Consider the following 26,995-nt stretch of genomic DNA (forward strand, 5'->3'; position numbering starts at 1 on the left):
CTAGTTGTGGACAATCAAAGGGTTTCTGACTCTGATGTTGATCAAGCTGTAAAAAAATGAAACAGGACCCATACCTTACACCATACACAAAAACTAATTCAAAATGGATCAAAGGCCTAAATAAAAAACCAAAAACTATAAAAATCATGGAAGAAAAAATAGGGTCAACACCAGTGGCTCTAATATATGGCATACACAGCATACAAATCATAATGAACAATACACAAACACCAGAAGATAAGCTAGATAAATGGGATCTTCTAAAAATTAAACACTTATGCTCATCAAAAGACTTCACCAAGAGTGAAAAGAGAACCTACAGACTGTGAAAAAAATTTTGGCTATGACATACCCGACAATGGTCTAATCTCTAAAATCTATAGGTAAATCCAAAACCTCTACAATAAAAAGACAAATAACCCAATTAAAAAATGGGCAAAGGATATGAACAGACACTTCATCAAGGAAGACATTCAGGAGGCTAACAGGCAGATAGTGGTTAAGTGCTACAGCTGCTAACCAAAGGGCTGGCAGTTCAAATCCTCCAGGTGCTCCTTGGAAACCCTACGGGGCAGTTCTACTCTGTCCTATAGGGTCGCTATGAGTCGGAATTGACTTGACAGCACTGGTTCTTCTTTAACAGGTACATGAGGATATGCTCGTGATCATTATCCATCAGAAAAACACAGATCAAAACTACAATGAGATACCATCCTACCCCAACATCACTGGCACAAATTAAAAAAAGAAAAGAAAATAACAAATGCTGGGGAGGTTGCAGGGAGATTGGAACTTTTATGCACTGCTGGTGGGAATCCAAAATGGTACAACCATTTTGGAAAATGATACGATGCTTCCTTAAAAAGCTAAAAATAGAAATACCATACAATCCAGCAATCCCACTCCTAGGAATATATCCTAGAGATAAGAGCTATCATATAAGTAGACATATGCACACCCATGCTCAATGCAGCATTATTCAGAATAGCAAAAAGATGCAAACAACCTAAGTGCTCATCATCAGATGAATGGATAAACTATGGCACATATATACAATGGAATACTATGCAACTATAAAGAACAATGATGAATCTGTGAAATACCTCACAACATGGATGAATCTAGTGGGCATTATGTAGAGTGAAGTCAATCACAAAAGGACAAATACTGTATTAGACCACTATTATAAAAACACATGAAACTCTTTCCACATAGAAAGAAACAATCTTTAATGGTTATGAGGGTCGGGAGGGAAAAACACTAACTAGACAATAAATAAGTGGTAACTTTGGTGAAGGGTAAGACAGTACAAAACACTGGGGAAGTCACCACAACCTGACCAGGGCAAAGTCACAGAAGCTTCACAAACACATCCAAGTACCCTGAGAGACCAAGCTACTGGGCTGAGGCCTGGGGACCATGGCCTCAGGGGACATCTAGGTCAATTGGCATAACAGAGTCTATAAAGGAAAGTTCTACATCCCATTATGGTGAGCAGTGACTGGGGTCTTAAAGACCTGCAAGCAGCCATCTAAGATATATCTATTGGTCCCATCCCAAATGCAGCCAAGGAGAATGAAGAAAACCAAAACATAAGGGAAAGATGAGTCCAAAGGACTAACAGACCACAACTACCACAGCCTTCACCAGACTGAGCCCAGAACAACTGGATGATACCCAGTTACCGCCACTGACTGCCCCACCAGGATCACAACACGAGGTTCTGGACAGAGCTGGAGAAAAATGTAGAACGATATTCTAACTCACAAAAAAAGATCAGACTTACTGGCCTGACAGAGACTGGAGAAACCTGAGAGTATGGCCCCCCGGATACCCTTTTAACTCAGTAATGGAATCACTCCTAAGGTTCACCCTTTGGCCAAAGATTAGACGAGTCTATAGGGCCAGCGATAACACAGGTGAGGGTCATGCTTCATAGTTCAATTATATATAGGAGACTAATGGGCACTCTAGCCCAAGGGCAGAGATGAGGGGACAGGAAGGGACAGGAAGGCTGGATGAATGGAGGCAGGGAAGCTGGAGTGGAGAACGGGATAGTGTTGATGCGTTGTGGGGTTGGCAGTCAGTGTCACAAAACAATTTGTGTGTTAACTGATGAAAAACTGATTTGCTCTGTAAACTTTCACATAAATATCACACACACACACACACACACACACACACACAAATTATACAAGATCACAAAGACAGCTGCTGGCAAAGGAGGAATGGAATCCTGGCCAACTGACGCCCAGTCAATGTTCTTTCTTATACACCACATCCAATGAAGTAAATGAAATGCAGCACACAAACACCAGTACAATAAAGAGATTTCTATTCTGAAGATCAACTTATGGAAAATAGTTTTGGTTTTAATTTCTTTCACAAAAACCCTCATTACTGTTTTCAAATCAGAAAGACCAAAGTCAAAATGAATAAATGGGAGGGAAAAAATCTGTAAAAAGTATGTTATAATAATAAACACTTTAAATCTGTTCTCCCTGAAAGTTCTGAATAATGGACACCATAGGTGTCTGATTGAGAAATGTAAATAGAACAGTAATATAGTACTAGAGAAATAATCCATAGAGCAAATGTTCTATTGGCAAGTTCATTTGTTCTTGGTTTTTTGATTTGAAGGGTGACCAGAGGTTGAGTAAAACAGAACATCAAGGACCTAGGTGGTTTCCCCTGTAGAAAGCAATGGTGGGGCTTATAAGTAAGAATGACAGGAAGTAACACTTCCTCCCTGCCTCAGAACTCATTTTAGTCAAGAAAGCATTCCAGGGTTCATGCTATGGAAACCTCCTGGTCAAAAGAAACCCCCTTTATAAAAATCTAGTACATGTATTATACTGGCTGATAGGAAGAGGGTTCTTCCTTGTTGCTCTGAGCAAGCCTCTTGCTTGTTATTTTAAAAAGTAATTCTACAAGCAGATGATCTGAAATTGGGCTATTATTTAGATTATGATAAAAAGTGAGAAAGAGGACATGCTGATTTCCACTTAGAAAGCACCCTGCTCATAAAAAGCAAAAATTGAAGCTCTTATGAGCCACTGAGTATGACCTCTGGCAAGTCAGAGGCCCTCTCTGCATGCAACATTTCTAAAGAGAGATAGATGACATCAGGGCAGATGAAATAATGTATAGAGCTCTGATAAAATACTGATGCTCATCAGCTTTAAAATTGATTAGGTTGCCATAGTCATCAGATAATCACTTGACTGCATATAAGACATTGGCAGCGAGGGCACTGCCAGAATCACAGAGAGGTATCATTACCTTAACAGTTTGGAAGAGAATATGAAAACCTTATATGCAATACAATGATGTATGCTTTCCTTTTAATTGGTTTTTGAAAAAAAATCAAACAAAACCATTTTCCATAAGTTGATATTTACTGTGTGGTATGAAGACAAGCAGCATCAGATATCATCTGGGAGCTAGTTAGAAATGCAGGATCTCGGGCTTCATCCCAGACTTAATGAATCAGAATTTTCATTTTAACAAGATCTCTAGGTGATTTTTAGGCACATTTGAGAATCATTATACTGGAAATGGAGTCCCTGGGTGATGCAAACATTTAAATGCTTGGCTGCCAACCAAAAGGTTGGTGGTTTGAATCTACCCAGAGGCACCTTGAAAGAAAGGCCTGGCAATTTACTCCCTAAAGGTCACAATCATTGAAAACCCTATTCGCAGTTCTACTCTGAAACACATGGGGTTACTGTGAGTGGAAATAGAGTCGATGGCAAATGGTTTTGGTATACTGAAAACACTGACAGTGGTCTGGCAAAAAGGGCCCATTGAAATGCCAGGTGCTACGAACCCCATATAGATACATGAACAGAATAAATTCTAAATCAGTTCTGGCTCATTTCCTGGTACTTCTGGTCAACCACAGTTAAAAAAGGTAAGAGGCAAACTTTTTTTTTTTTTTTTAAACATACATGAGTACCAATCAAGTGAGCCTCATTTAGTTACCTCTTCTTTAGTGAGGTTAAAGATAACAGAGAAAGATATATATAAAGCTAGCCATGTTATGAAATGCTTTATTAATCTGCCTGAATAATGCCAAAAAACATAATCAGACTAAATGATTAACTGAGCCTGGATCATTACATTTTCATAATCGTAATCATTAAAACCCAGGTATGAGCAATGATTTATTAGTCTGCAACAACTTATTGATTTAAAAAAAAAAATCTCATTTCAACTTTCATTTTCAGAAAAGATTTTCTTACACGGTGTAGTTTGGCCTTTAGGAGTGCAGTATAGTCCAATGGGTTAACAAGTAAACTGGAAGAAAATAAATTAACACTGAAGGAAAAATAACCTAAATTTTGATCATGACTTTCACCATGTTAGCTTCCTACTGGGAAAAGCAATTCTTATAAGGATATAATACTAAAGAGTAGGAATGAAAGGCTGTATACATTATTTCTTGCACCACTTGTACCAGAATTTCCTTTTCATGAATATTTCCTCAATTATCTGATGTCCTAGATAAGGAATGGGGTAGGTTCCACACAGGGGAAAGCTGCTGCCTAGGAGCAAAGTCATTGAGAACAACATTTGAGCAAAAAAATCCTGTTTTTAAATATCTCGTGCTTGCAACTGAGGTGCTATTTTACTTTTCTGAACAATACTGATAATCTCCACATTGGCATACATTTTTCTTTGATCCACACTAGTAAATCCCATTTTCCCAGACCCAGTAACTAGGCACAAACCCAAAGGGATGAGTTGACTGTGATGACTAGTATGACAGACAGCGAGGGAGACAGGACAGAGATTATGTCTGAAGATAAGCTATCCTGCTACTCTCAGAGATCGAGTGCTTCTGTAAGTTCTATTCCAAACTGGTTGCATACATTTTTGTTGTGTTTAAGCACAAGCTCTTCGCTATTCAGTTCTGCCCAATTCTGAAGGCAACAGTCATAAATACAGGCAAGAGAAGACCAAGGTAGTTTCAATTGTGGTACCAACTTAAAAATGTGAATGAATCATGAACTTCCCCCTCCCCCAATTACCTGAAATCACAGCTATTTTCCCAGATCCATGTTCTTCTCTAGCTATTCTTTCTGCTTCCTCCATCAGCAGCATGCCAAATCCCTATAAGGAACAATGGGGGTGGGGGAAATAGGAAGGAAAAGAAGCCTATTAAGAGGGGACCATAAAACTAGTTTTTTTTTTTATAAAACAAGAAGGCAGCTATAATTTAGTGGTTGCTAAAATCTGTTAATCTAGGAAGAAGGAAAGAAAAACCATTCTCTTATAGCAAAAACAGACTAGTAAAAAAGATGTAACTTTGCAAGAAAGCCACCAAAAGGTTCTTGGTAGATAACGTAATCTACTCATAAAGGGATTATTTCCTCTCAACTTCAATCTCTTTTTAGAATCTCTAGGCAATCTCCAGGTGACAGAAACCTGGGGCATCTAAATTTTTATTTATTACAGTCACCCTTCTAATTTCTAATAAGCTTTTGAAACCAGGCAAGATTCTTAAACCATCATTTTGGGGGCTTATCCTATATCCATCATTAGTTGGTTTTAACCTATTCCTGAAATTCCTGAAAAATATAAGTATTTATTTATTTATTTTGGTTTCTTGGGGATGGAGTATGGTTCCACTATACACAATATAGCTTACATATGTAAGGGAGCTTTAATACTTTGTAAGTGCTTTCACATCACCACCTCATTTGATCCCATAATAGGTTGAACCATATGAAATACCAATATTAGAACATTCCTGACTCTCAAAAATGGCAATTTCATATGGTTCAACCTACTATGATGTTCCACTTGACAGAGTTTCAATTTGTCCTTCACTCTTCCCCTCACACACCAAAAGGGTACAATTTGGCATCTCTGAACAACTAAATATTGGTTCCACTGTTTGTATATGTCCTTCCCTCCTCCTCTGTCTCTTCCCTTTTCTTCCTCATTCCTTTTCTCTTTTCCTACTTTGAACAATTTCTTAATTATAAGTTAAACAGAAATGGAACACAGGATACCTGATGCTGAAATTTAGTAGGATCTCGACTGTTCACTGGAACTACACTTCCATATACATGAAGTTCTCGGACTATGGAAACACCTCCACCCAATTCAAAACGGAAGGTTTCCTCTGAACACTTTCGCAATCGCAGGAGGCCAATCAAGATGTCTTGATCAGGGTCTTCATATGACAAGAATGTTTCCCAGCCACCATTTGCAACATAATCTCTCCTTACTAATTCAACCTGTTTAATAAGATGCCACAACAAAGGTTTTTCGAAAATTAGAGAACAAAGTTCATTTTTATAATTATATATATTTATTTAGGCTAATACCCACAGTTAGGGATAAAGAATGAATAATCATGAATTATGCTTCTTTTTACTTGTCTACTGCCATATAAAAAAAAAAAAATTTTTTTTTTTTTTTTTGCCAAATATCACAGATTAAATAAGAGTTCATGCCTTGTTCAAGGACTATCATGAAAACAATTTTACAATTCACAAATACGTGAACTTCATTAACCTTTATATTCTCACAGAGACCCAGCTCAGTAACTGCTTCCATGTTCTTAAATTTTTGATCCATTATGAACAATCTCTAAGGTAAAATTATAAAGTATGTCACATGTATAGCCCTTGGGAGCACCCTCTTGCCCCAAAACTCTCAGGCGCTCAGTGGTTTCATTTTCTAGTCCTTAATTCCTCTGCTAAAACCTGCTGTCAGGATAAAAAAAATAATGTAATATTGGTCACTTATTCCTTGATAGGATTTTAAGAAAGTGAGCCCTGGTGGTGCAGTGGTTAAGCACTTGACTGCTAACTGAAAGGCTGACGGTTCAAATTCACCAGCTGCTCTGAAGAAGGAAGATGTGGCAGTCTGCTCCCATAAAGATGACAGCCTTAGAAACCCTATGGGGCAGTTCTATTCTGTAGGGTTGCTATGAGTCAGTATTGACTCAAAGGCATTTTTTTTTTTTTATGGTAACCCACAGGTCATTTAAAATATCATACCTAGCTAGAGGATGAAAACATTAAAGAAAATTCAGTTACTGGAGAGCAGCTTTTAGGGAGAAGCTTTCATGGTAGCAATCTACATGTAGGCTTTTGACTGTAACTCATTGTACAGGCAGCTCTTGTACTCTCCACAAATGTATGCAATAGATAAGAATATGCATACATGCATACATAGATAAACCTATATATGTATACATGGGGGAAACCCTAGTGGCATAGTGGTTAAGTGCTACGGCTGCTAATCAAATGGTCGGCAGTTCAAATCTGCCAGGTGCTCCTTGGAAACTCTATGGGCAGTTCTACTCTGTCCTATATAGGGTCACTATAGTTGGAATCGACTTGACAGCACTGGGTTTGTTTGTTTTTTTTTCTGGTATACATGAGTACTCCAGATATACTCAGTAAACGAACAGATTATATCCATAGTGAGTCAACAATTCAGATCAACCCTTATATTCTTTCTTAAATTAACGTCTGCTAAATAACTGGACTACACAAGAATTTGGTAAAATGATTAACCGTACTTGGGTCTGCTTTTTCCCCAAAACCATCCCAAGTAAGAAAAATGTCAAATAAACAATTTATGTTTTGAACAGAAATTATCAATATTGACATCATCTCTCCTAGCTTTTCTCAATCAAGGTTCCACAAGAAAATTAAAACCCACAAAAATTTTGGCACATTGACATAATAGATGTATATGAGAGAAGTTAATTCATTACACACAATGAATGCCTTAGGACATTAGGCTTAATTTTTGTGGAACCCTTGTTGATGTGGGCTGAACTATTCATCTGATTACCATCAATGCGCAGATCATATCCTGTTCTACTCAAAGGCCTAGACTTTGCTGTTTAATACTAGCCACATACAGCTATTTACATTTGAATTAAAATGAAATAAAATAAAAAACTCAGTCCCTCAGTGTACTAGTCACATTTTAAGTGCTCAATAGCCACATGTGGCAAGTGCATATTTCTAAAATGGCAGAAAGTTTTATTGGACAGTGCTGGTCTAGAATGAGGTTCAGATGCAGTTTTCCTAACCTGGTTCTCCTAGAATTCAGTCACCCTCATACTTGTCTTTCCTGCCTTGACTTCAGTATCTGATTCACAATTACTCTTTGCTCTCAGTTTACTCATCAACCTTAGGGCTCCATCCTCTTGGTAAGATGTGGGTCTACTGGCAAAGACGTAAGAACAGGACCCAATTTTGTATAAAATAGAGAAACTAACCTGATACGGTCTTACTTTGTGATGAATTTCTTGGATTCCAACCTCTCTGGTTCTCACATCTCGACACTGCCAAAGGAAAAGGGGGCGAGAGGGGAAAATATAAAACTGGTAACTAATTCATTTTTTATTTAAGCTTCTCTACCAAACCTGGAGCTCAAAATTAAGTTTGGACATAATTTACATTGAGATGAAGGAACTGAATTTCAAAATGAAGACATTCTTAATAAATTTGAGGATGGGGAAATTAGAATGAAAATGTCTGAAGCAGTATAATGTTCTACTTTTGAAATAAATTTAGGATTCAAAAGAGACCAATATATAATATAATCATGGAGGTAAAGAACATAAGTCATAAAATAAGAAAATAGTTTACTCAGAGGATATAACTGTATCTGAAAGTAAAACTCAAAATCCTGTACATAGAACGGTAAAAAACAACACAAGGAAAATATGAGCCCAAGAGACAGATAGGGCCACATAAGCCAGAGACTCCATCAGCACGAGACTGGAAGAAGTAGATGGTGCCCGGCTACCACCAATGACTGCCCTGACAGGGAACACAGCAGAGAACCCCTGATGGAGCAGCAGAAAAGTGGGATGCAGACCTCAAATTCTAGTAAAAAGACCAGACTTAATGGTCTGACTGAGACTAGAGGGACCCCAGAGGTCATGGCCCCCAGACTCTGTTAGCCCAAAACTAAAACCATTTCTGAAGCCAACTCTTCAGACAAAGATTAGACTGGACTGGAAGACACAAAATGATACTTGTGAGGAGTGTGCTTCTTAGCTCAAGTAGTCACATGAGACTACGTGGGCAGCTCCTGTTTGGAGGCGAGATGAGAAGGCAGAGGACGACAGGAGCTGGCTGAATGAACACGGGAAATACAGGATGGAGAGAAGGAGCATGCTGTCACACTGTAGGGAGAGCAACTAGGGTCACATAACAATGTGTGCATAAGTTTTTGTATGAGAAACTGACTTGAATTGTAAACTTTGACTTAAAGCGCAATTTAAAAAAATGTAAATTCCTAATTTTTAAAAACCTTCTATCATTTTATGACAGTTAATATTTTAGGATCACCATAATTGTATCAATTTAGCAATGTCAAAAAGATGTTTTGAAGATTGCTATTTTTGGTAGGAAAGGCACTGTCGAAGGAAGGAAGGAAATAAAGAAGGATCCTAGAGCCATAAAACCAAAATCACGAACGGTTCTTTGAGTATCACTGGGAGGCATGAAGTTCCTATAGATGATGTCAACGCAACAATGCCTGGTCTACCTGACCAAGCAAATGTGATGCAACTGTCATTTTTATTCCACAACCCAGCATGTATACTACAAAGCCTTACATTTATAATCAGAAAATCTTTACATTATTTGATGATATGTCCTATTTTTTTTTTTTCCCTATAGAACAAACCATAAAAATTATTTTCAGGATTCTAACGTTTTCCACCAGTGGTAAAAGATCACCCCAGGAAATCTGAACCATCCTACCAACAGCATACTGATGGAGGACTGCTATATATGCATAGGATTCCATGAGAAAAACAAGTTTGTTATTTAGTCACATAAAAACAAAGCTATCTCCACATCCCACAAACCAGCCCAAGATAATAATGCTTTGCTGATGAGGATTCTGTTAGGTCCAGTAAACAAAAATGATACAGTAAACAAGAATCATAAATCTCTGTAATTATTAATCCATTAAATTTAGATGTTGTCTTTTACTTACAGTTGTTCTATATAGTAGCTTGCGTGTGAATGTTCTATAGTTAAAAGTTCTTAATGAACACCGGTATTTGTTTGGTTTTTTTTTTTTTTGCATGTTTGTTTAAAGTCAGAGATTGGTGTACGCTTATTTTCAGGAAAAGATGTTGCCAGTGGAGACAGGATGTCTTCTGGTCACGACTGAATTCCAATTTATTTTAAGAGAGGTAATTAATGCTTATGAGAGGTACACAGTTAAAGAAGATGGGTGGATAATGAGATGATCAGGATAACCAGGCTAGGTCAGTCATTTCAGCAATGGTATTTTCAGAGGAGAGGGGAATTGAAGAACAAAGACAGCTGGAGACTGAGGAGCAGAGCAGGCACACAATCTTGTTTGGTGCCACAAATTACTAGAAATGCATTTGCTGTTTACCTAGAACTAAACTGTTCATTGAAATGTTGTTTTTGGTAGATTAGCCAATAAAGATCATAAACTCTTCTTTGGACAATTTCTGAAAAATTTCCTCCATAATAACGTGACTGAGAAAATAAAATGCCTTGGTTAAGTCCAAAAACACGGTATATATTTCTTAAAACAACATCTTTCAAAGTGTGGTCCATGTTTTTACTGTGCATAAGAACTACCTATTGGTATTGGATTAAAAAAGACCCCATGGCCCATCCCAGACCTACTAAATCAGAATCTCAGCAGACAAAGCCCAGAAATCAGTGCTCTGGCCTACAGATTATTCATGGCTTATCTTTTAAGCATCTACACAAAGTAGTTTCTAGGGCACTGAATTTCAAACCTTACTGTGTATAAGAACAATTTACAGAGATTGTTAAAGTGCAGATTCCTGGGTTCTTTCTATTTCCAGAGCAAGCAGAGAAGAAGTGCTTAAATAAATAAGTGACTGCATAGACATGGGGTTAGGGTGAGAGAGACTGGTATACATAGGGCAGTAACACTCTTTGGTGATTATTTCACACATATAATTCTTGTCTCTTCAAATGATCATATCTTCATTTTTAATATTTTTTTATTGTACTTTAGATGAAGGTTTACAGAGCAAATTAGTTTCTGATTAAACAATTAATACACATGTTGTTTTGTGACACTGGTAGCCAACCCCGCAACATATCAACACTCTCCCCTTCTCAACCTTGGGTTCCCCATTACTAGCTTTCCTGTCCCCTCCTGCCTTCTAGTCCTTGCCCCTGGGCTGGTGTGCCCATTAAGTCTCGATTTGCTTTGTGGGCATGTCTAATCTTTGGTTGAAGGGTGAACCTCCCAAGTGACTTCAGTACTAAGTTAAAAGAGTGTCCAGGGGCTATATTTTCTGGGTTTCTCCAGTCTCTATTAGACCAGTAAGTCTGGTCTTTGTTTATGAGATAGAATTTTGTTCTACATTTTTCTCCAGCTCTGTCGGGGACCCTCTATTGTAACCCCTGTCAAAGCAATGGGTGGTGGGTTGCCAGGCACCATCTAGTTTTGCTGGACTCAGTCTGATGGAGACTGTGGTAACTGTGGTCCATTAGTTCTTTGAACTGATCTTTCCCTTGTGTCTGGTTTTTCTCATTCTTCCCTGCTCCAGATGGGGTGGGGCCAGTGGAGTATCTTAGATGGCCCCTTGCAAGTTTTTAAGACCCCGCTAATCACTAAAGTAGGATGTAAAACATTTTCTTTATAAACTATGTTATGCCAATTGAACTAGACATCTCCCGAGATCATGGTCACCAGCCTTCAACCCAGTAATTTGGTCCCTCGGGGAGTTTGGATGTATCTATGAAGCTTCTATAACTTTGCCTTGGTCAAGCTGTGCTGTCTTCCCCAGTAATGCGTACTGTCTTACCCTTCACCAGAGTTACCACTTACCTATTGTCTAGTTAGTGTTTTTCCCTCCCCATCCCTTCCCTCCCTCATAACCATCAAGACTTGTTTCTTTCTGTGTGGAAACCTTTTCATGAGTTTTTTAAATAGGGGTCTCATACAGTATTTGTCCTTTTGTGATTGACTTATTTCACTCAGCATAATGCCCTCCAGATTCATCCATGCTTTGAGGTCTTTCGCAGATTCATCATTGTTCTTTATACTTACGTAGTATTTCATTGGGTGTGTGTACCATAGTTTATTCGTCACCTGTTGATGGGTACTTAAGTTGTTTCCATCTTTTTGCTATTGTGAATAATGCTGCAATGAACATGGATGTACATAGGTCTATTCATGTGATGGCTCTTATTTCTCTAGGATATACTTGGGACTGCTGGATCGTATGGTATTTCTATTTCTAGCTTTTTAAGGAAGCACCATATCATTTTCCAAAATGGTTATACCATTTTACATTTCCATTAGCAGTACACAAAAGTTCCAAGCTCCTGCAGCCCCTCCAACATTTGTTATTTTCTATTTTTTGATTTGTGCCAGGAGTATCAGGGTGAGATGGTATCTCATTGTAATTCTGATTTGCATTTCTCTAATGGCTAGTGATCTCAGGCATTTCCTAGTGAGTCTGTTAGCCGCTTGAATGTCTTCTTTGGTCTCTGAATGTCTTCTTTACTCATCTTTTAATTGGATTGTTCGTCTTTTTGTTGCAGAGGTGCTGGATTTTCCCATAGACTTCAGAGATTAGACCTTTGTTAGATTTGTCATAGCCAAAAACTTTTTCCCAGTCTGTGGGTTCTCTTTTTACTCTTTTGGTAAAGCCTTTTGATGAGTCCAAAAAATCAAAAACCAAACCCAGTGCCATCGAATCGATTCCGACTCATAGTGACCCTATAGGACAGAGCAGAACTGCGCCACAGAGTTTCCAAGGAGCACCTGGCAGATTCGAACTGCCGACCATTTGGTTAGCAGCAGTAGCACTTAACCACTACGCCACTAGGGTTTCCTTTGATGCGTATAGGTGTTTAATTTCTAGGAGAGCCCAGTTATCTAGCTTATCTTCTGGAGTTTGTGTATTGTTAGTTATGGTTTATATCCTGTGTATGCCGTGTATTAGGGCCTCTAGCATTGACCCTAGGGAAACCCTGGTGGCGTAGTGGTTAAGTGCTATGGCTGCTAACCAAAAAAAAGGTCAGCTGTTCAAATCCGCCAGTGGCTCCTTGGAAACGCTATGGGGCAATTCTACTCTGTCCTATAGGGTCGCTATGAGTCAGAATCGACTCAATGGCAGTGGGTTTTAGCATTGACCCTATTTTTTCTTCTATGATCTTTATAGTTTTTAGTTTTATATTTAGGTCTTTGATCCATTTTGAATTAGTTTTTGCATATGGTGTGAAGTATGGGTCCTGTTTCATTTTTTAAAAGCTGGACATCCAGTTTTGCTAGCACCATTTATCAAAGACAGTCTTTTCCCCACTTAATGGACCTTGGGCCTTTGTTGAAGATCAGGTGGCCGTAGGTGGATGGATTTACATATGAGTTCTGGAATCTGTTCCATTGGTCAATGTATCTGTCACTGTACCAGTACCAGGCTGTTTTGACTACAGTAGGTTCTGAGGTCAGGTAGTGTGAGTCTTCCTACTTTATTCTTCTTCTTGAAAAGTGCTTTGCTTATCCAGAGCCTCTTCCCTTTCCATATAAAGTTCATGATTAGCTTTTCCATCTCATTAAAGAATGCTGTTGGTATTTGGATCGGGGTTGCATTTATAGATTTATAGATTGCTTTGAGTAGAATTGGCATTTTCACAATGTTAAGTCTACCTATCCAGGAGCATGGACCTATCCAGGAGCATGGTATGTTTCTCCATTTATGTAGGTCTCTTTTGGTTTCTTGCAGTAGTGTTTTGTAGTTTTCTTTGCATAGGTCTTTTACTTCCCTGGTTAGATTTATTCCTAAAAAATTTTTTAGGGGCTGTTAAGAATGGTACTGCTTTCCTGATTTCGTTTTCACAGTTCTCTTTACTGGTGTATAGGAATCCAACTGATTTTTATATATTTACCTTGTATACTGCTACTCTGCATCTTTCTATTAGTTCCACTAGTTTTCTTGTGGAGTCTTTTGGGTTCTTTGTGTATAGTATCATATCCATAAATAGGGACAGTTTCATTTCTTCCTTACCAATTTAGATGCCATTTATTTCCTTTTCTTGCCTTTTTGCTCTAGCTAGGACTTCCAGCACAATGTTAAACAGGAGTGGTGATAAAGGGCATCCTTGTCTTGTTCCTGTTCTCAGGGGGAATGTTTTCAGTCTTTCTCAGTTAAGAGTGATGTTGGCTGTTGGTTTTGTATAGATGACTTTCATTATGCTCAGCAATTTCCCTTCTATACCTATTTTATTGAGAGTTTTTATTAGGAATGGGTATTGGACTTTTTCAAATGCCTTTCTGCGTTGATTGAGATGATCACGTGATTCTTGTATTTATGTGGTGGATTATGTTGATTGATTTTCTAATGTTGAACCATCCTTGCATACCTGGTATGAGTCCCAGTTGGTGGTGGCATATTATTTGTTTGAAATGATGCTAAATTCTATTGGCTAGAATTTTGTTGAGAATTTTTGTACCTATATTCATGAGAGATATTGGACTGTAATTTTCATTTTTTTGTGGTGTCTTTGCCTGGTTTTGGTATCAGGGTTATGCTGGCTTCATAGAATGAATTCGTAAGCATCCCTTCTTTTTCTATGATCTGAAATAATCTGAGTGGTACTGGACAAAGCTCCTCTCTGAATGATTGGTAGAACTCTCCAGTGAAGCAATCTGGGCCAGGGCTCTTTTTTGATGGGAGCTTTTTTTTTTTTTTTCCAATTACCTTTTCAATCTCTCCTCTTGTTACAGGTCTGTTCAGAGTTTTGACCTCAATTTGTGTTAGTTTGGGTAGGTAGAGTGTTTCTAAAAATTTGTCCATTTACTCTTGGTTTTCAAATTTGTTGCCTTTGCTGTGTCCAAAAGGTTTTGGTATGATGTGTGTTTATTCTCATTTGATTCTAGGACTTTTTAAATCTCTTCTACTACCCAGTGGTTTTTAAGCAAGGTGTTATTCAGTTACCATGTATTTGATTTTTTTCTTTGCTTTTCTAGTTATGAATTTCTACTTTTCTGGTGTTGTGAACACAGAAGGTGCTTTGTATCATCTCAGTGTTTTGGAATTACCCTGAGCGTTGCTTTGTGGCCTAAGATATGGTTTATTCTGGAGAATGTTTCATACATGTTGGAAAAGAATGAGTACTCTGCTGCTTTTGGGTGGAGTGTTCTATGTAAGTCTATGAGGTCAAGTTGGTTGACTGTGGCCTTTAGATCTTCTGAAACTTTGCTGAGTTTCTATATGTTCTATCCTTTACCAACAGCAGTGTGTTGAAGTCTCCTACTATTATTGTGGAACTGTCAATTTCTCCCTTCAGTGCTTTTAGATTTGTTTGATGTATTTTGGAACCCTGTCACTGGGTGCGTAGATATTTATTATGCTCATGTCCTCATGGTAGATTGTCCCTTTTATCATTATATAATGTCCTTTCTTGTCTTTTATGGTATATATTTTTTTAAAGTCTATTTTATCTGAGACTAGTGTTGCCACTTCTGCTCTTTTTTGGTAGCTGTTAGCTTGATATATTTTGTCCATCTCTGATTTTTAATATCTTTATGTCTTTCTAAGGATGTCTCCTGCAAACAGCATATTGATGGGTCTGTTTTTTATCCATTTCATCACTCTCTCTTTATGGGTACATTTAAGCCATTTATGTTCAGTGTGATTATTGATAGGTGTGAGTTTATTGCTATCATTTTGTAGTGCTTTTTTTTTGTTTATGTGCTGACATTTTCTTTGTTCCTCTTAATCTCCTGTCCTGGATTACTTTTGTTTGTGGGTTTTTTGTTTGTTTCATTTTTGTAGATTTTTGTTTACTGAGACTTTGTTTTCTTCTTTATTTTGATGAGAAGGTTTGTTAACTTTCTTTGTGGTTACCCTGAAATTTACTCCTATCTTCCTAAGTTTAAACCAGTCTTTTATTACTTAATAATGCCTTTTCTTCCTCTCCTTTGTAAGTTCTAGACATACTTTGTTTTTTTCCCTCTTTTATTGTTCTGAATTTGTTGTCATTTACACATTGACCTCTCTGGTTTCCTGTTGTAAATCTTTTAATTTTGTTTTATCCTCGAGAGTTTATTACGTAGGCTGGTATCTGGCTGATGCTGTCTTGTGTCCTAGATTCAGGTTGTTGTCTGATGTTGTTGGTTCTTTAACCGAAGGATGCCCTTTAATAATTCTCGTTTTTTTTTTTTTTTTTTTTTTTTAACATATTCCCTTAATTTGTATTTATCTGGAAATGTCCTAATTTTGCCATCACATTTGAGCAAGAGTTTTGCAGTATATATTATTCTTGGTTGGCAGTTTTTTTCTTTCAAGATTTTATATATGTCATCCCATTGCCATCTTGCCTGCATGGTTTCTGCCAAGTAATCAAAGCTTAGTCTTATTGTTTTCCCTTTGTATGTGACTTTTCATTTTTCTTGAATGGCTCTCAGGACTCTTTCTTTGTCCTTGGTTTTAGCAAGTATGATTATGATGTGTCTTGATTTTCTTTTGGGGTGTATCTTATTTGGGGTTCATTGAACTTCTTGGATGGTCGGCTTTTAGTCTTTTATGACATCAGGGAAGTTTTCTGTCAGTATATCTTCAATGATCCTCTCTGTGTTTTCTGTTTTCTCCCCCTGTTCTGGAACTCTGATCACATGCAAATTTTTGCTTTTGATTGTATCCCACATTGTTTTCAGGGTTTCTTCATTTTTTCCTGATTTTTTCTCAAAGTGGTATCCAAGGATTTGCCTTCAATTTTGCTGATCCTGTCTTCCACTGTTTCAAATTTGCTCTGAAAACCTTCAACTACACTGTCCATTTCTGAAATCTTGTTGCTTATCTTTTGAATTTCTAATTGCTGTTTTTGTATAATTACTAGTTATTTATTGACATTTTGTTGTTGTATTATTTTCCTGAATTCTTCCATTGCTTGTCTGTATTTTCCCTGATTTTATCTATTTTTTTCCCTTATTTTTATCTGTATTTTCTTTCTTCTGTTGGTGAATCCTGACTATTACTTTTGAATTCCCTATCAGGTAGTTCCAGCGCTTTTTCTTTCCCTATCAGGTAGTTCCAGTGCTTTTTCTTCTAACAGAGGGTCATCTGTTGTTTTATTCTGATCGCTTACTGGATCCACCCTGTATGTTCTTTTTGTGTTTTGATACTGTACGCTGTCTTTGGGACAGTCAGGAATTATTTTCCTTGTTTATTAATTAGATTCATTTGTTTCATCTTGCTTTGTTTTATCTGGTTATGTCTAGGCAGGTGGACTGGGTGTGTTTTGTTTCTTGCTTGCCTGTAGGCATGATACTTCTCACCACCTTGTCCAGGTGGGTAGGGCAGGTCACTCAGCTATGGTACAGCAGGGCAGGTTCTGCAGGGGTGGAGGGGCAGGGATTGGTAATTTGTGGCACAAACTGGGGCTGACAGTGTGGGGCCACAGGGCAGTGTAGCATGGGATATAGGGAACCATGTTGGTATTATGTGATGTGCAGAGGATGTGATGTGCAGACCTAAGCAGATGAGTGAAAGAAAAGAGAGAAACAAAAGAAAAAAATAAAAAGAATGAGGGAAAAATAAATAAAAGAATGGTGGCACGGTATGATTTGGCAGGTGGTGATGAGGCAGTTCTTGTGAGGGTATGTGCTGGTGGCTCTCTAGCTGAGTGATGTGGTTCACCCTGTCGACAGGGGGTGTGGGCAGCACATGGGGCTAGGTGAGTGGAAGAAGGGAAAGAGGGGTGAGAGAGAAGAAACCAACAGCAACAAATAAATAAATAAATAAAAACAACAGCAAAAAATGTGGTGGGGGAGCTGTTGGGGTCAGGGCAGAACTGGGGTGGCGGCCAGGTGATGTCTCTCTCGCCGGATGGCATGGCACAGCCCAACAGGAAGGGGCAAAGGCCGTGCAGGGACTAGGTGGATAGGATACAGAAAAGGGAAAAGGGGAAAGAGAAAGAAAAATTAAAAAAATACGGCACTGAAGCAGCTGACCTGTGGGGTTGGCAGACCTGGGGGGGTTGTATGTCAGAGGCTCTCCAGTCGAGCAGTACAACATGGCCCGGTAAGAAGCAGTGGGGGCAGTGCACAGGGCTATGTGGGTGGGAGAAAGGAAAGGAAGGATGGGAGAGAGAGAGAGAAGCAACAACAATGACACACACACACAAAAAAAACCAATAAATAAATAAATAAATAAATAAAATGGTGGTGAGGAAGCCAGTCAGTGACAGTGGTACAGACCATGGGAAGCCTGCACGTGATGAATCTTCAGCTAAGCAGTATACCACAGGGCTGAGTGAGCAGGAGAAAGTAAAATAAGGAAAGGAGAGCGAGAAGAAACAGAAAAAAAGAAGAAAAATGAACAAAACAAATAAAAAAATCAGGCAGTCAAGAAGGAGAGGGGATGCCACACGGGGCTAGTTGGGCGGGAGAAAGGAAAGGAAGAGAGTGAGACAGAAGCAACAACAAAAAAACCCAAAGAAACAAAAAAATTACACTGAAGGGGCTGGCCTTTGGGGGCACGGCAGACCCGGAGGTAGTGAGCTAGTGTTTCCCCGGCCAAGTGACCACGGCCCGTTAGAAAGTGGTGGAGGCCATGTAGAGGAAGAAGTGTTGGGGGTGGGAAAGTGTGTATCCTGGTTACTGGGTGCTCTGTCTCCTGCTGCGAGCTCCCTGAAGTTGCCTCTCTGTACTCCCTGTCTGTGGTCTTTGGTGGCTGAGGTCAAAGATGGCAAATCCGGGCACCAGTGGACTGGTGTCTCTCTGGCTGAGCAACTGTGGGCCCTTGAAAAGCCGTGGAGGCCTCATACGGTGAAAAAGGGTGGGAGGTGGGAAAGCATGTATCCCTTATTACCGGGTGCTCTGTCTCCTGTTGGGAGCTCTGAGAAGTTGCCTTCCTGTACTCCCTGTTTGTGCTCCTTGGTGGCTATAGTCTAAGATGACGAATCCATGCCACATCAGCCAGTAGGGGACCTCCACTCTGCAGCTCTCCTTGTTCTCTGTTCTGTCAGTTTTTTATTCCATTTGGTGCTTGACTGAGTTCTTTATTCCTTCATTACATGTTTAGGGTTCTAGGACTGACATTTGTATGTTTTACTTAGTTTTTCATGTCTTTGCTGCAGAGGGATATTATGGTGCTTCTGTCTATACTGCCAAGTTGGCTCTGCCTCTCTCATATCTTCTTTTGAGGAACCAGGTCTTGGAGTTCTTGTATAACTGCTAATTAGAACTGAACACACAATACTTTAAAAGAAAAATTGTTAAAAAAAAGAAGTTGAGCACATAGTTGGCAATATGAGTAAGTAGAAAAAACAGACATTAAATTGACAAATGTATACTCCTTTTTGGTACAAGAAGGCAGAAAGGGATAAAGGATGAGTAGGATGCAACCTCTGCAATCTCTAGCATGAATTTCAATGCTTTAAATATATGAAAAAATAAATATGTGAAAAAAACTTTTCTGACCTCACTTGTAAGACTAGTTTGTAAGTATGACAGCATCAATTTTTTGTGTTTAGATTACTTTAATCTGAATAGTTAAGTTTAAACAGCCATATTTGCTCTTACCTGTATTCCAAGGTCTTTCATTCTTGCAAATGCCAGCTCTCTCAAATTACCGTGCTCTACTCCTGAGCTGACTAAGGGCATTGGAATATCTCTGCAGGAGAAAAACAGCAGCTATTGCAACATATAAATCATTCTCTGTAGCAGCAAGGCAGGAATAACAAAAACAAAAAGGGGAAAAAAAAAAAACCAGTGAAGCTGACCAGAAAGACAGAGGCTGAGTATTTCGGACAGGAAGAAAGGCTCAGGGTTTTTCTTTTTTTTAATCACTTAGTTTTCTTATCTATGAAATTAGAATTTTCATCTACCTCTAAGGGTTTTTGTTAGGAACTCCTGATGAAAACCACTATAATATTACAAAGTGCAGAACAAAAATCCAGTAAAAACCACTAGTGATGATTTTTGGCTAAAGAGGCATTTGTACTCAATAAAACAGGAAACAAAATTGTTTTTATAAAATTTAATTTGTTTAAAGAGAATAAAAATTATTATTAATATGCTGTTTTATAACTTAAACACTTCCCCATACAGTTGCCAAGTGACAAGTAACCAGGAAGTTCAATAGCTTGGCTTAGCTAGCAACTGGTCTAAAAGAATGAATCCCCATTGCCCTTTCCCATAATCTAAATTTAGAAGAGACTGTATTAGAAGAACAACAGCTTGCCTAAGGATAAGAGGAGGTAAAATTTATTCCCTGGCATTAGTATAGCATATAAAGTGCAAGGCATCAAGGAAACTTTGATCAAAAGTTGAAGTTGCATGTTCCATTTTAGTAGCCCCAACACAATACACTAGGCAAAAATCAGCATCTAACAATAAAACAATTTCATTTTGTTTTAAAATCTGAATTAAGCAAGATTATGCATAGTACATCTGCTTTCTGATCAAAGCCAGGTTCTCAGTTTGTTTTGCCTAATATTTGGTTTATCAGAAGACTTGAAGAATGTGCCAATTATCTTTTCTTCCCAGTTTTTGCTTCTGAATCAACTTGCATCTTTTTCCTTCTCTTTTCACTAATTCCTTCAAATGTTAATATGACTAGCTAATTCATCCATTTGATCCTAATAAGATATTCTTCCTCAAAATTCAATCAATTAGCATTAAAAGCTCTATACAGTAAGTCTATTAGGCTCTGAAAGTCAACAGAGTTCGCATAAAGACACAATTTAAGATAGGCCAAAATTCTTTAAGACAATGACACACCACAGAGTTCGAAGTGCAAGACACATTAAAAAAACAAACTTTATTTTAGAGTAATTAGAGTTAGTGTCAAAGCTCTGGTGGCACAGTGGTTAAGGGCTTGACTGCTAACCAAAAGGTAGGCAGTTTGACTCTACTAGCTGCTCCCAGTGGGTCGCTGAGTCGGAACTCACTCAACTGAAATGAGTTTTTTTTTTTTTTTTCAGAGTTAGTATATATGATTTACTTGCAGTTTTTAGTAAAATTAACTTTCTATCTTTGGAACTATAATTTCTTAAATTCAAATATATTTTAAAGTTACTAACAAATGAAATGAATAAAGACTATAAAATTAAAAACTATGGAGTAGTTCTCTGTCCTATAGGGTTGTTATGAGTCGGAATCAACTGGGCAGCAACAGGTTTGGTTTGGTTTTCTGGTATTATGTATGCCAAAGTTAAAGTCTCTTAAATGCCCCTTTTTTTTACCTTGAAATACTTTATAAATAACTCAAAACTATGTGTATACATAGTCACAATTTAGATTAAAATGTAAATTTTCATATTCATTGTTATACACGGTATAAAATTAATAAAAGCAATGGCAAACACTACTGAGTACCCATCACATGACAAATATTATGTTGTGCACTGGTATCACTGAGGTAAGTTACAAAATTGGTGGTGGGTGATGAAGGGAAGGAAAGAGGAATTCAGTGGGAAAGTGCAGGGCTCCTAGAAGTATAGTGGGCAGTACGGTTGGAGTATAAATGAAACTATGAAGATGAGTGAAGAGGTGGGGGATAAAATGGACAGCTGGACATGGGAAGTGTATACAGAAGAGAGCAGAGGTGTAACGGCAGGGCAGTCTGTGGGCTGAGGGATAAACTGTATGCAGAGAATTGATCATTGGGAAAATAAGTACCCAACACACCGAACATCAGAAAATCTCAAACACTTAAATAGAAGTATGTACTGAACCTCATTATTACAGGTAGAAAACATTGCTTTTAAAAGTCCCCTTTGCACAATGGAATTGAAGGGGGTAATTCAGGACAGCCCCGTGTAAGAGATTTGCTCACTAAGTCCACCCAGAGCACAGAGGGAGGCTGCAGAATCCATTTCCTAACAAATCAGTGGGTCTCTCCTAAGGTTACAACAGGAAAGTTTACCTCAATTATCTTCATGAACAACATTCTTTTACCCTATTCTTATCCTATTGTCTCCTCACTACATCCGAATTAAACTTTCCAACCCACAAAAAAATTGATTTGCTTATCACTAATTCATACTTGGAGTCCCTGGGTAATGCAAATGGTCAACACATTCAGCTGCTAACTGAAGGCTTGGAAGTTTATGTCCACCCAGGGCCACCTCAGAAGAAAGGTCTGGTGATCTACTTCTGAAAAATCAGCCACTGAAAACCCTGTTCTCCTCTGACACAGATGGAGTCCCTATGAGTTGGAATCGACTTGATGGCAACTGGCAAATTCATATTCACTGTTCTATACTTTTTCCTTTCCCTCTTTCACAAGCACACAAGGTTAAAAAATTGCTCTAATTTCTAAACAACATACTTTGAAAATTGATAGGGAAAAATTTAGGTGAGTGTTAAACATATGGAATTCATTAATCCAGTAAATGGGTAAATTTTATGGTATGTGAATTATGTCTCAATAAAGCTATTAAAAAAAGAGATTCTGTCTGAGGGAGGTTAGAATGCATTTCTAAAACCAGGATATAACTGTTTAACTAGTCTTTTATTTTCCCCAAAACTTTTATAAACATTTTTAATTAAAATTTTTTGTTTTGAAAACTTTTCAAACCTAAGAAAAGTTGCAAGAACAGTACAAAGAACTCCTAAATCCTGTTCACCCAGACTGCCTGGTTGTTAATGTTTTATTGCATTTGCATAAACACTTCTGCATGCTGTTAGTGTCTCTCCCTCCCTCTCTCTACATATGTAGTTTTCTTGAAAAATTCAAGTCTTGACACCCTTAGTGTGTACTGCCTCAAAGTAAGGGCACTTTCTTCCTTGATCATCACACAGCCTTCCCAATCAGGAAATCAACATTAATACAACACTGCCATCCAATGCACAGATGTACTCTATTCAACTGTTCCAACAATGTCTCTCTTTTATATGTCATGTCTTACTGGTCTTTTTCCATGTGGCACAATTCCTCAGTCTTTTCTTGTCTCTCATGTCCTTCATAGTATTCAAGAATACACGTGCATAACAAACGAAGAGATCAAATCAGTGATGAAAAACCTTCCAACAAGAACAAAAAGTCCTGGACCAGATGGCTTCACTGGGGAATTCTATCAAACATTTAGAGAAGAATTGACATAAATACTGTTTAAACTCTTCCAAAAGATAAAGAATACTTCCTAATTCAGTCTATGAAGCAAACATAGCTCTGATACCCAAGCCAGACAAAGACACTACAAGAAAAGAAAACTGCTGGCCAATATATCTTATGAATATAGATAAAAAAATCCTCAACAAAATATTAGCAAACAGAATCCAACAGCATATTATTAGAGTCATACATCATAACCAAGTGGCATTTATTTCAGGAATGCAGGGATGGTTCAATATTACAAAAGAAATCAATAGAACAAAGGAAAAGAACTACACGATCATTTCTACAGATGCAGAAAAAGCATTTGATAAAATGCAACACCCTTTTCTTGATGAAAGCCCTAAGAAGACTAGAATAGAAGGGGAATTCCTCAATATGATATGATGCCAACATTATAATTAATGGAGAAAGACTGAGAGTTATCCCCTTGAAACTGGGAACAAGACAAGAGTGCCTGCTCTAACCACTTCTATTCATATTGTATTAGAAGTCCTAGCCATAGCAGTAAGACAAGAAATAAAAAGTATCCAGATTAGTAAAGAAGTAAAATTATCTCTATTTGATATGATCCAATATACAGGAAATCCCAGAGTCCACAAGAAAACTTCTAGAGCTAATAGAGGAATTTCGCAAAGTTGCAGGTTACAAGGTCAACAAACAAAACTCAGTTGGGTTTCTACACAACAATGAGAAAACTGAAATGGAAATTAGGGAAATAATTCCATTTATAATAGCATCTCAAAGAATAAAATACCTAGGAATAAATCTAACCAGGGATGTAAAGGACTTAAACAATGAAAACTATAAAACACTGAGAAGAATAAAGAATCTCTGATGAAAGAGATTAAAGAAAACTTAAATAAATGGAAAGATGTTCCATGTTCATGGATTGGAAGACTTAACATTGTTAAGATGTCAATACTACCCAAAGTAATCTATAGATTCAATGTAATCCCAATCAAAATTCTAACAGCCTTCTTTACAGAAATCCTCAACTTCATATGGAATGGCAAAAGGCTCTGAATAGCTAAAGCAATGCTGAGAGAAGAACAAAGTCTCCTACTTTGTTCTACACTATGTTGTTGTTGTTGTTAGGTGCCGCTGAGTCGATTCCAACTCAGAGCTACCCTCTGCACAACAGAACGAAACACTGCCCGGTCCTGCACCATCCTCACAATTGTTGCTATACTTCAGCCCACTGTTGCAGCTACTGTGTCAATCCAACTCATTGAGGCTCCTCCTCTTTTTCAATGACCCTGTACTTTACAAGCATGATGTCCTTCTCCAGGGACTGATCCCTCCTGATAGCATGTCCAAAGTATGTAAGACATAGTCTAGTCATCCTTGCTTGTAAGGAGAATTCTGGTTGTACTTCTTCCAACACAGATTTGTTCATTCTTTTGGCAGTCTGTGGTATATTCAATATTCTTTGCCAACACAATTCAAAGACATCAATTCCTCTTTGGTCTTCCTTATTCATTGTCCAGCTTTCACATGCATATGAGGTGACTGAAAATACTATGGCTTGGGTCAGGTGCACCTTAGTCTTCAAGGTGACATCTTTGCTTTCCAACACTTTAAAGAGGTCTTTTGCAGCCGATTTGCCCAATGCAATGTGTCTTTTGATTTCTTGACTGCTGTTTCCATGGGTGTTGACTGTGGATCCAAGTAAAATGAAACGCTTGACAACTTCAATCTTTTCTCCATTTGATTTCTTGACTGCTGTTTCCATGGGTGTTGACTGTGGATCCAAGTAAAATGAAACACTTGACAACTTCAGTCTTTTCTCCATTTGATTTCTTGACTGCTGTTTCCATGGGTGTTGACTGTGGATCCAAGTAAAATGAAATCCTTGACAACTTCAATCTTTTCTCCATTTATCATGACATTGCTTATTGGTCCAGTTGTGAGGATTTTTGTTTTCTTTATGTTCAGGTGTAATCCATACCGAAGGCTGTGGTCTTTGATCTTCATCAGTAAGTGCTTCAAGTCCTCTTCATTTTCAGCAAGGAAGGTTGTGTCATCTGCATAATGCAGGTTGTTAATGAGTCTTCCTCCAAACCTGATGACCTGTTCTTCTTCATACAGTCCAGTTTCTCAGATTATTTGGTCAGCATACAGACTGAACAAGTATGGTGAAAGGATACAACCCTGATGCACACCTTTCCTGACTTTAAACCATGTAGTATCCCCTTGTTCTGTTTGAATGACTGCCTCTTGATCCATGTACAGATTCCTCATAAAAAGCACAATTAAGTGTTCCAGAATTCCCATTCTCTGCAGTATTATCCATAATTTGTCATGATCTACCCAGTTGAACGTCTTTGTATAGTCAATAAAACACAGGTAAACATCTTTTCAGTATTCTCTGCTTTCAGCCAGGATTCATCTGACATCAGCAATGATATATGATATATATCCCTGGTTCCACGTCCTCTTCTAAATCTGGCTTGAATTTCTGACAGTTCCCTGTTGATATACTGCTTCAGCCACTTTTGAATGATCTTCAGCAAGTTTTGCTTGCATGTGATATTAATGATATTGTTCGATAATTTCCACATTTGGTTGGATCACCTTTCTTGGGAATAGGCATAAATATGGATCTCTTCCAGTTAGCTGGCCACGTAGCTGTCTTCCAAATTTCTTGGCATAGATGAATGAGCATTTCCAGTGCTGCATCCGATTGTTAAAACATCTCAGTTGATAGTCCGCTAATTCCTATTCTATGTAGCTACAGTAATCAAAACATCCTGGTACTGGTATAACAATAAACACACAGGCCAACGGAATAGAATTGAGAGTCCAGAAATAAACACACACATCTATAGTCAACTGACTTTTGACAAGGGTGCTAAGTCCTTAGCTTAGATGGGGAAAGAAGAATCTCCTCAATAAATGGTGCTAGTCGTATAACCGCCTGACAGGGAACACAACAGAGAATCCCTGACGGAGCAGGAGAAAAGTGGGATGTGGTCCTTAAATTCTAGTAAAAAGACCAGGCTTAATGGTCTGACTGAGACTGAAGAGACCCCAGAGGTCATGCCCCCCGGACTCTCTGTTAGCCCAAAACTAAAACCATTCCCAAAGCCAACTCTTCAGACAAAGATTAGACTGGACTATAAGACATGAAATGATACTGGTGAGGAGTGTGCTTTTTAGCTCAAGTAGTCACATGGAACTATGCGGGCAGCTCCTGTCTGGAGGTGAGATGAGAAGGCAGAGAGGGGCACGAGCTGGTTGAATGGATACGGGAAATACAGGGTGGAGAGGAGTGTGCTGTTACATTGCAGGGAGAGCAACTAGGGTCACATAACAATGTGTGTATAAGTTTTTGTATGAGCAACTGAGTTGAATTGTAAACTTTCACTTAGAGCACAACAACAAAAAGATTATAGCCAAAAAAACCCTATGGAGCAGTTCTACTCTGTAACACATGGGGTCACCATGAATCGCAACTGACTCAATGGCAACTAACAACAACAGGGTAGAGGGTGGGGGAGGGCAAGTGACTAATGGGCATGTGAGTTTTGGGGGGAGTGATGAAATGTTTTAAAATTGATTGTGGTGATGGTTGTACAACTCTGTGAATATACTAAAAACCACCGAACTGTACACCTTAAATTGGCAAATTATATGAGATGTGAATTATATCTCAATAAAGCTGTTACTAAAAAATGAATAAATAAATGGTGGTAGGCAAAGTGGATTTACACATGCAGAAAAATAAAACAGGATCCATACCTCACGCCATATACAAAAACAAATTCAAAAAAGATTAAGGACCTAAATGTGCAAACTAAAACCACAAAATTCTTAGATGAAAAAGCAGGGACGATGCTGTCAGGCCTAGCTTTTAACAATGGATCACTTAATACAATAACAAAACCACAAACAGAAAAAGATAAA

The 26,995-nt window shown here is 38.2% G+C and overlaps 1 protein-coding gene across 1 annotated transcript in view; it reads right to left on the reverse strand.

Moving 5' to 3' along the window:
* Window positions 1-26,995, reverse strand: part of ELP3 (elongator acetyltransferase complex subunit 3) — a 118,824-nt gene that overhangs the window by 24,075 nt on the left and 67,754 nt on the right. The window contains exons 11-14 of the mRNA XM_049865695.1: window positions 19,549-19,639; window positions 8,255-8,320; window positions 6,021-6,248; window positions 5,034-5,115 (exon numbers count right to left, since the gene is read on the reverse strand). Of these exons, the coding sequence (XP_049721652.1) occupies window positions 5,034-5,115; window positions 6,021-6,248; window positions 8,255-8,320; window positions 19,549-19,639 (467 nt within the window). The remainder of the gene's footprint in view (window positions 1-5,033; window positions 5,116-6,020; window positions 6,249-8,254; window positions 8,321-19,548; window positions 19,640-26,995) is intronic.

Source organism: Elephas maximus, chromosome 22, assembly GCF_024166365.1.
Source record: "Elephas maximus indicus isolate mEleMax1 chromosome 22, mEleMax1 primary haplotype, whole genome shotgun sequence".
In the NCBI taxonomy this organism is placed as follows: Eukaryota; Metazoa; Chordata; class Mammalia; order Proboscidea; family Elephantidae; genus Elephas; species Elephas maximus.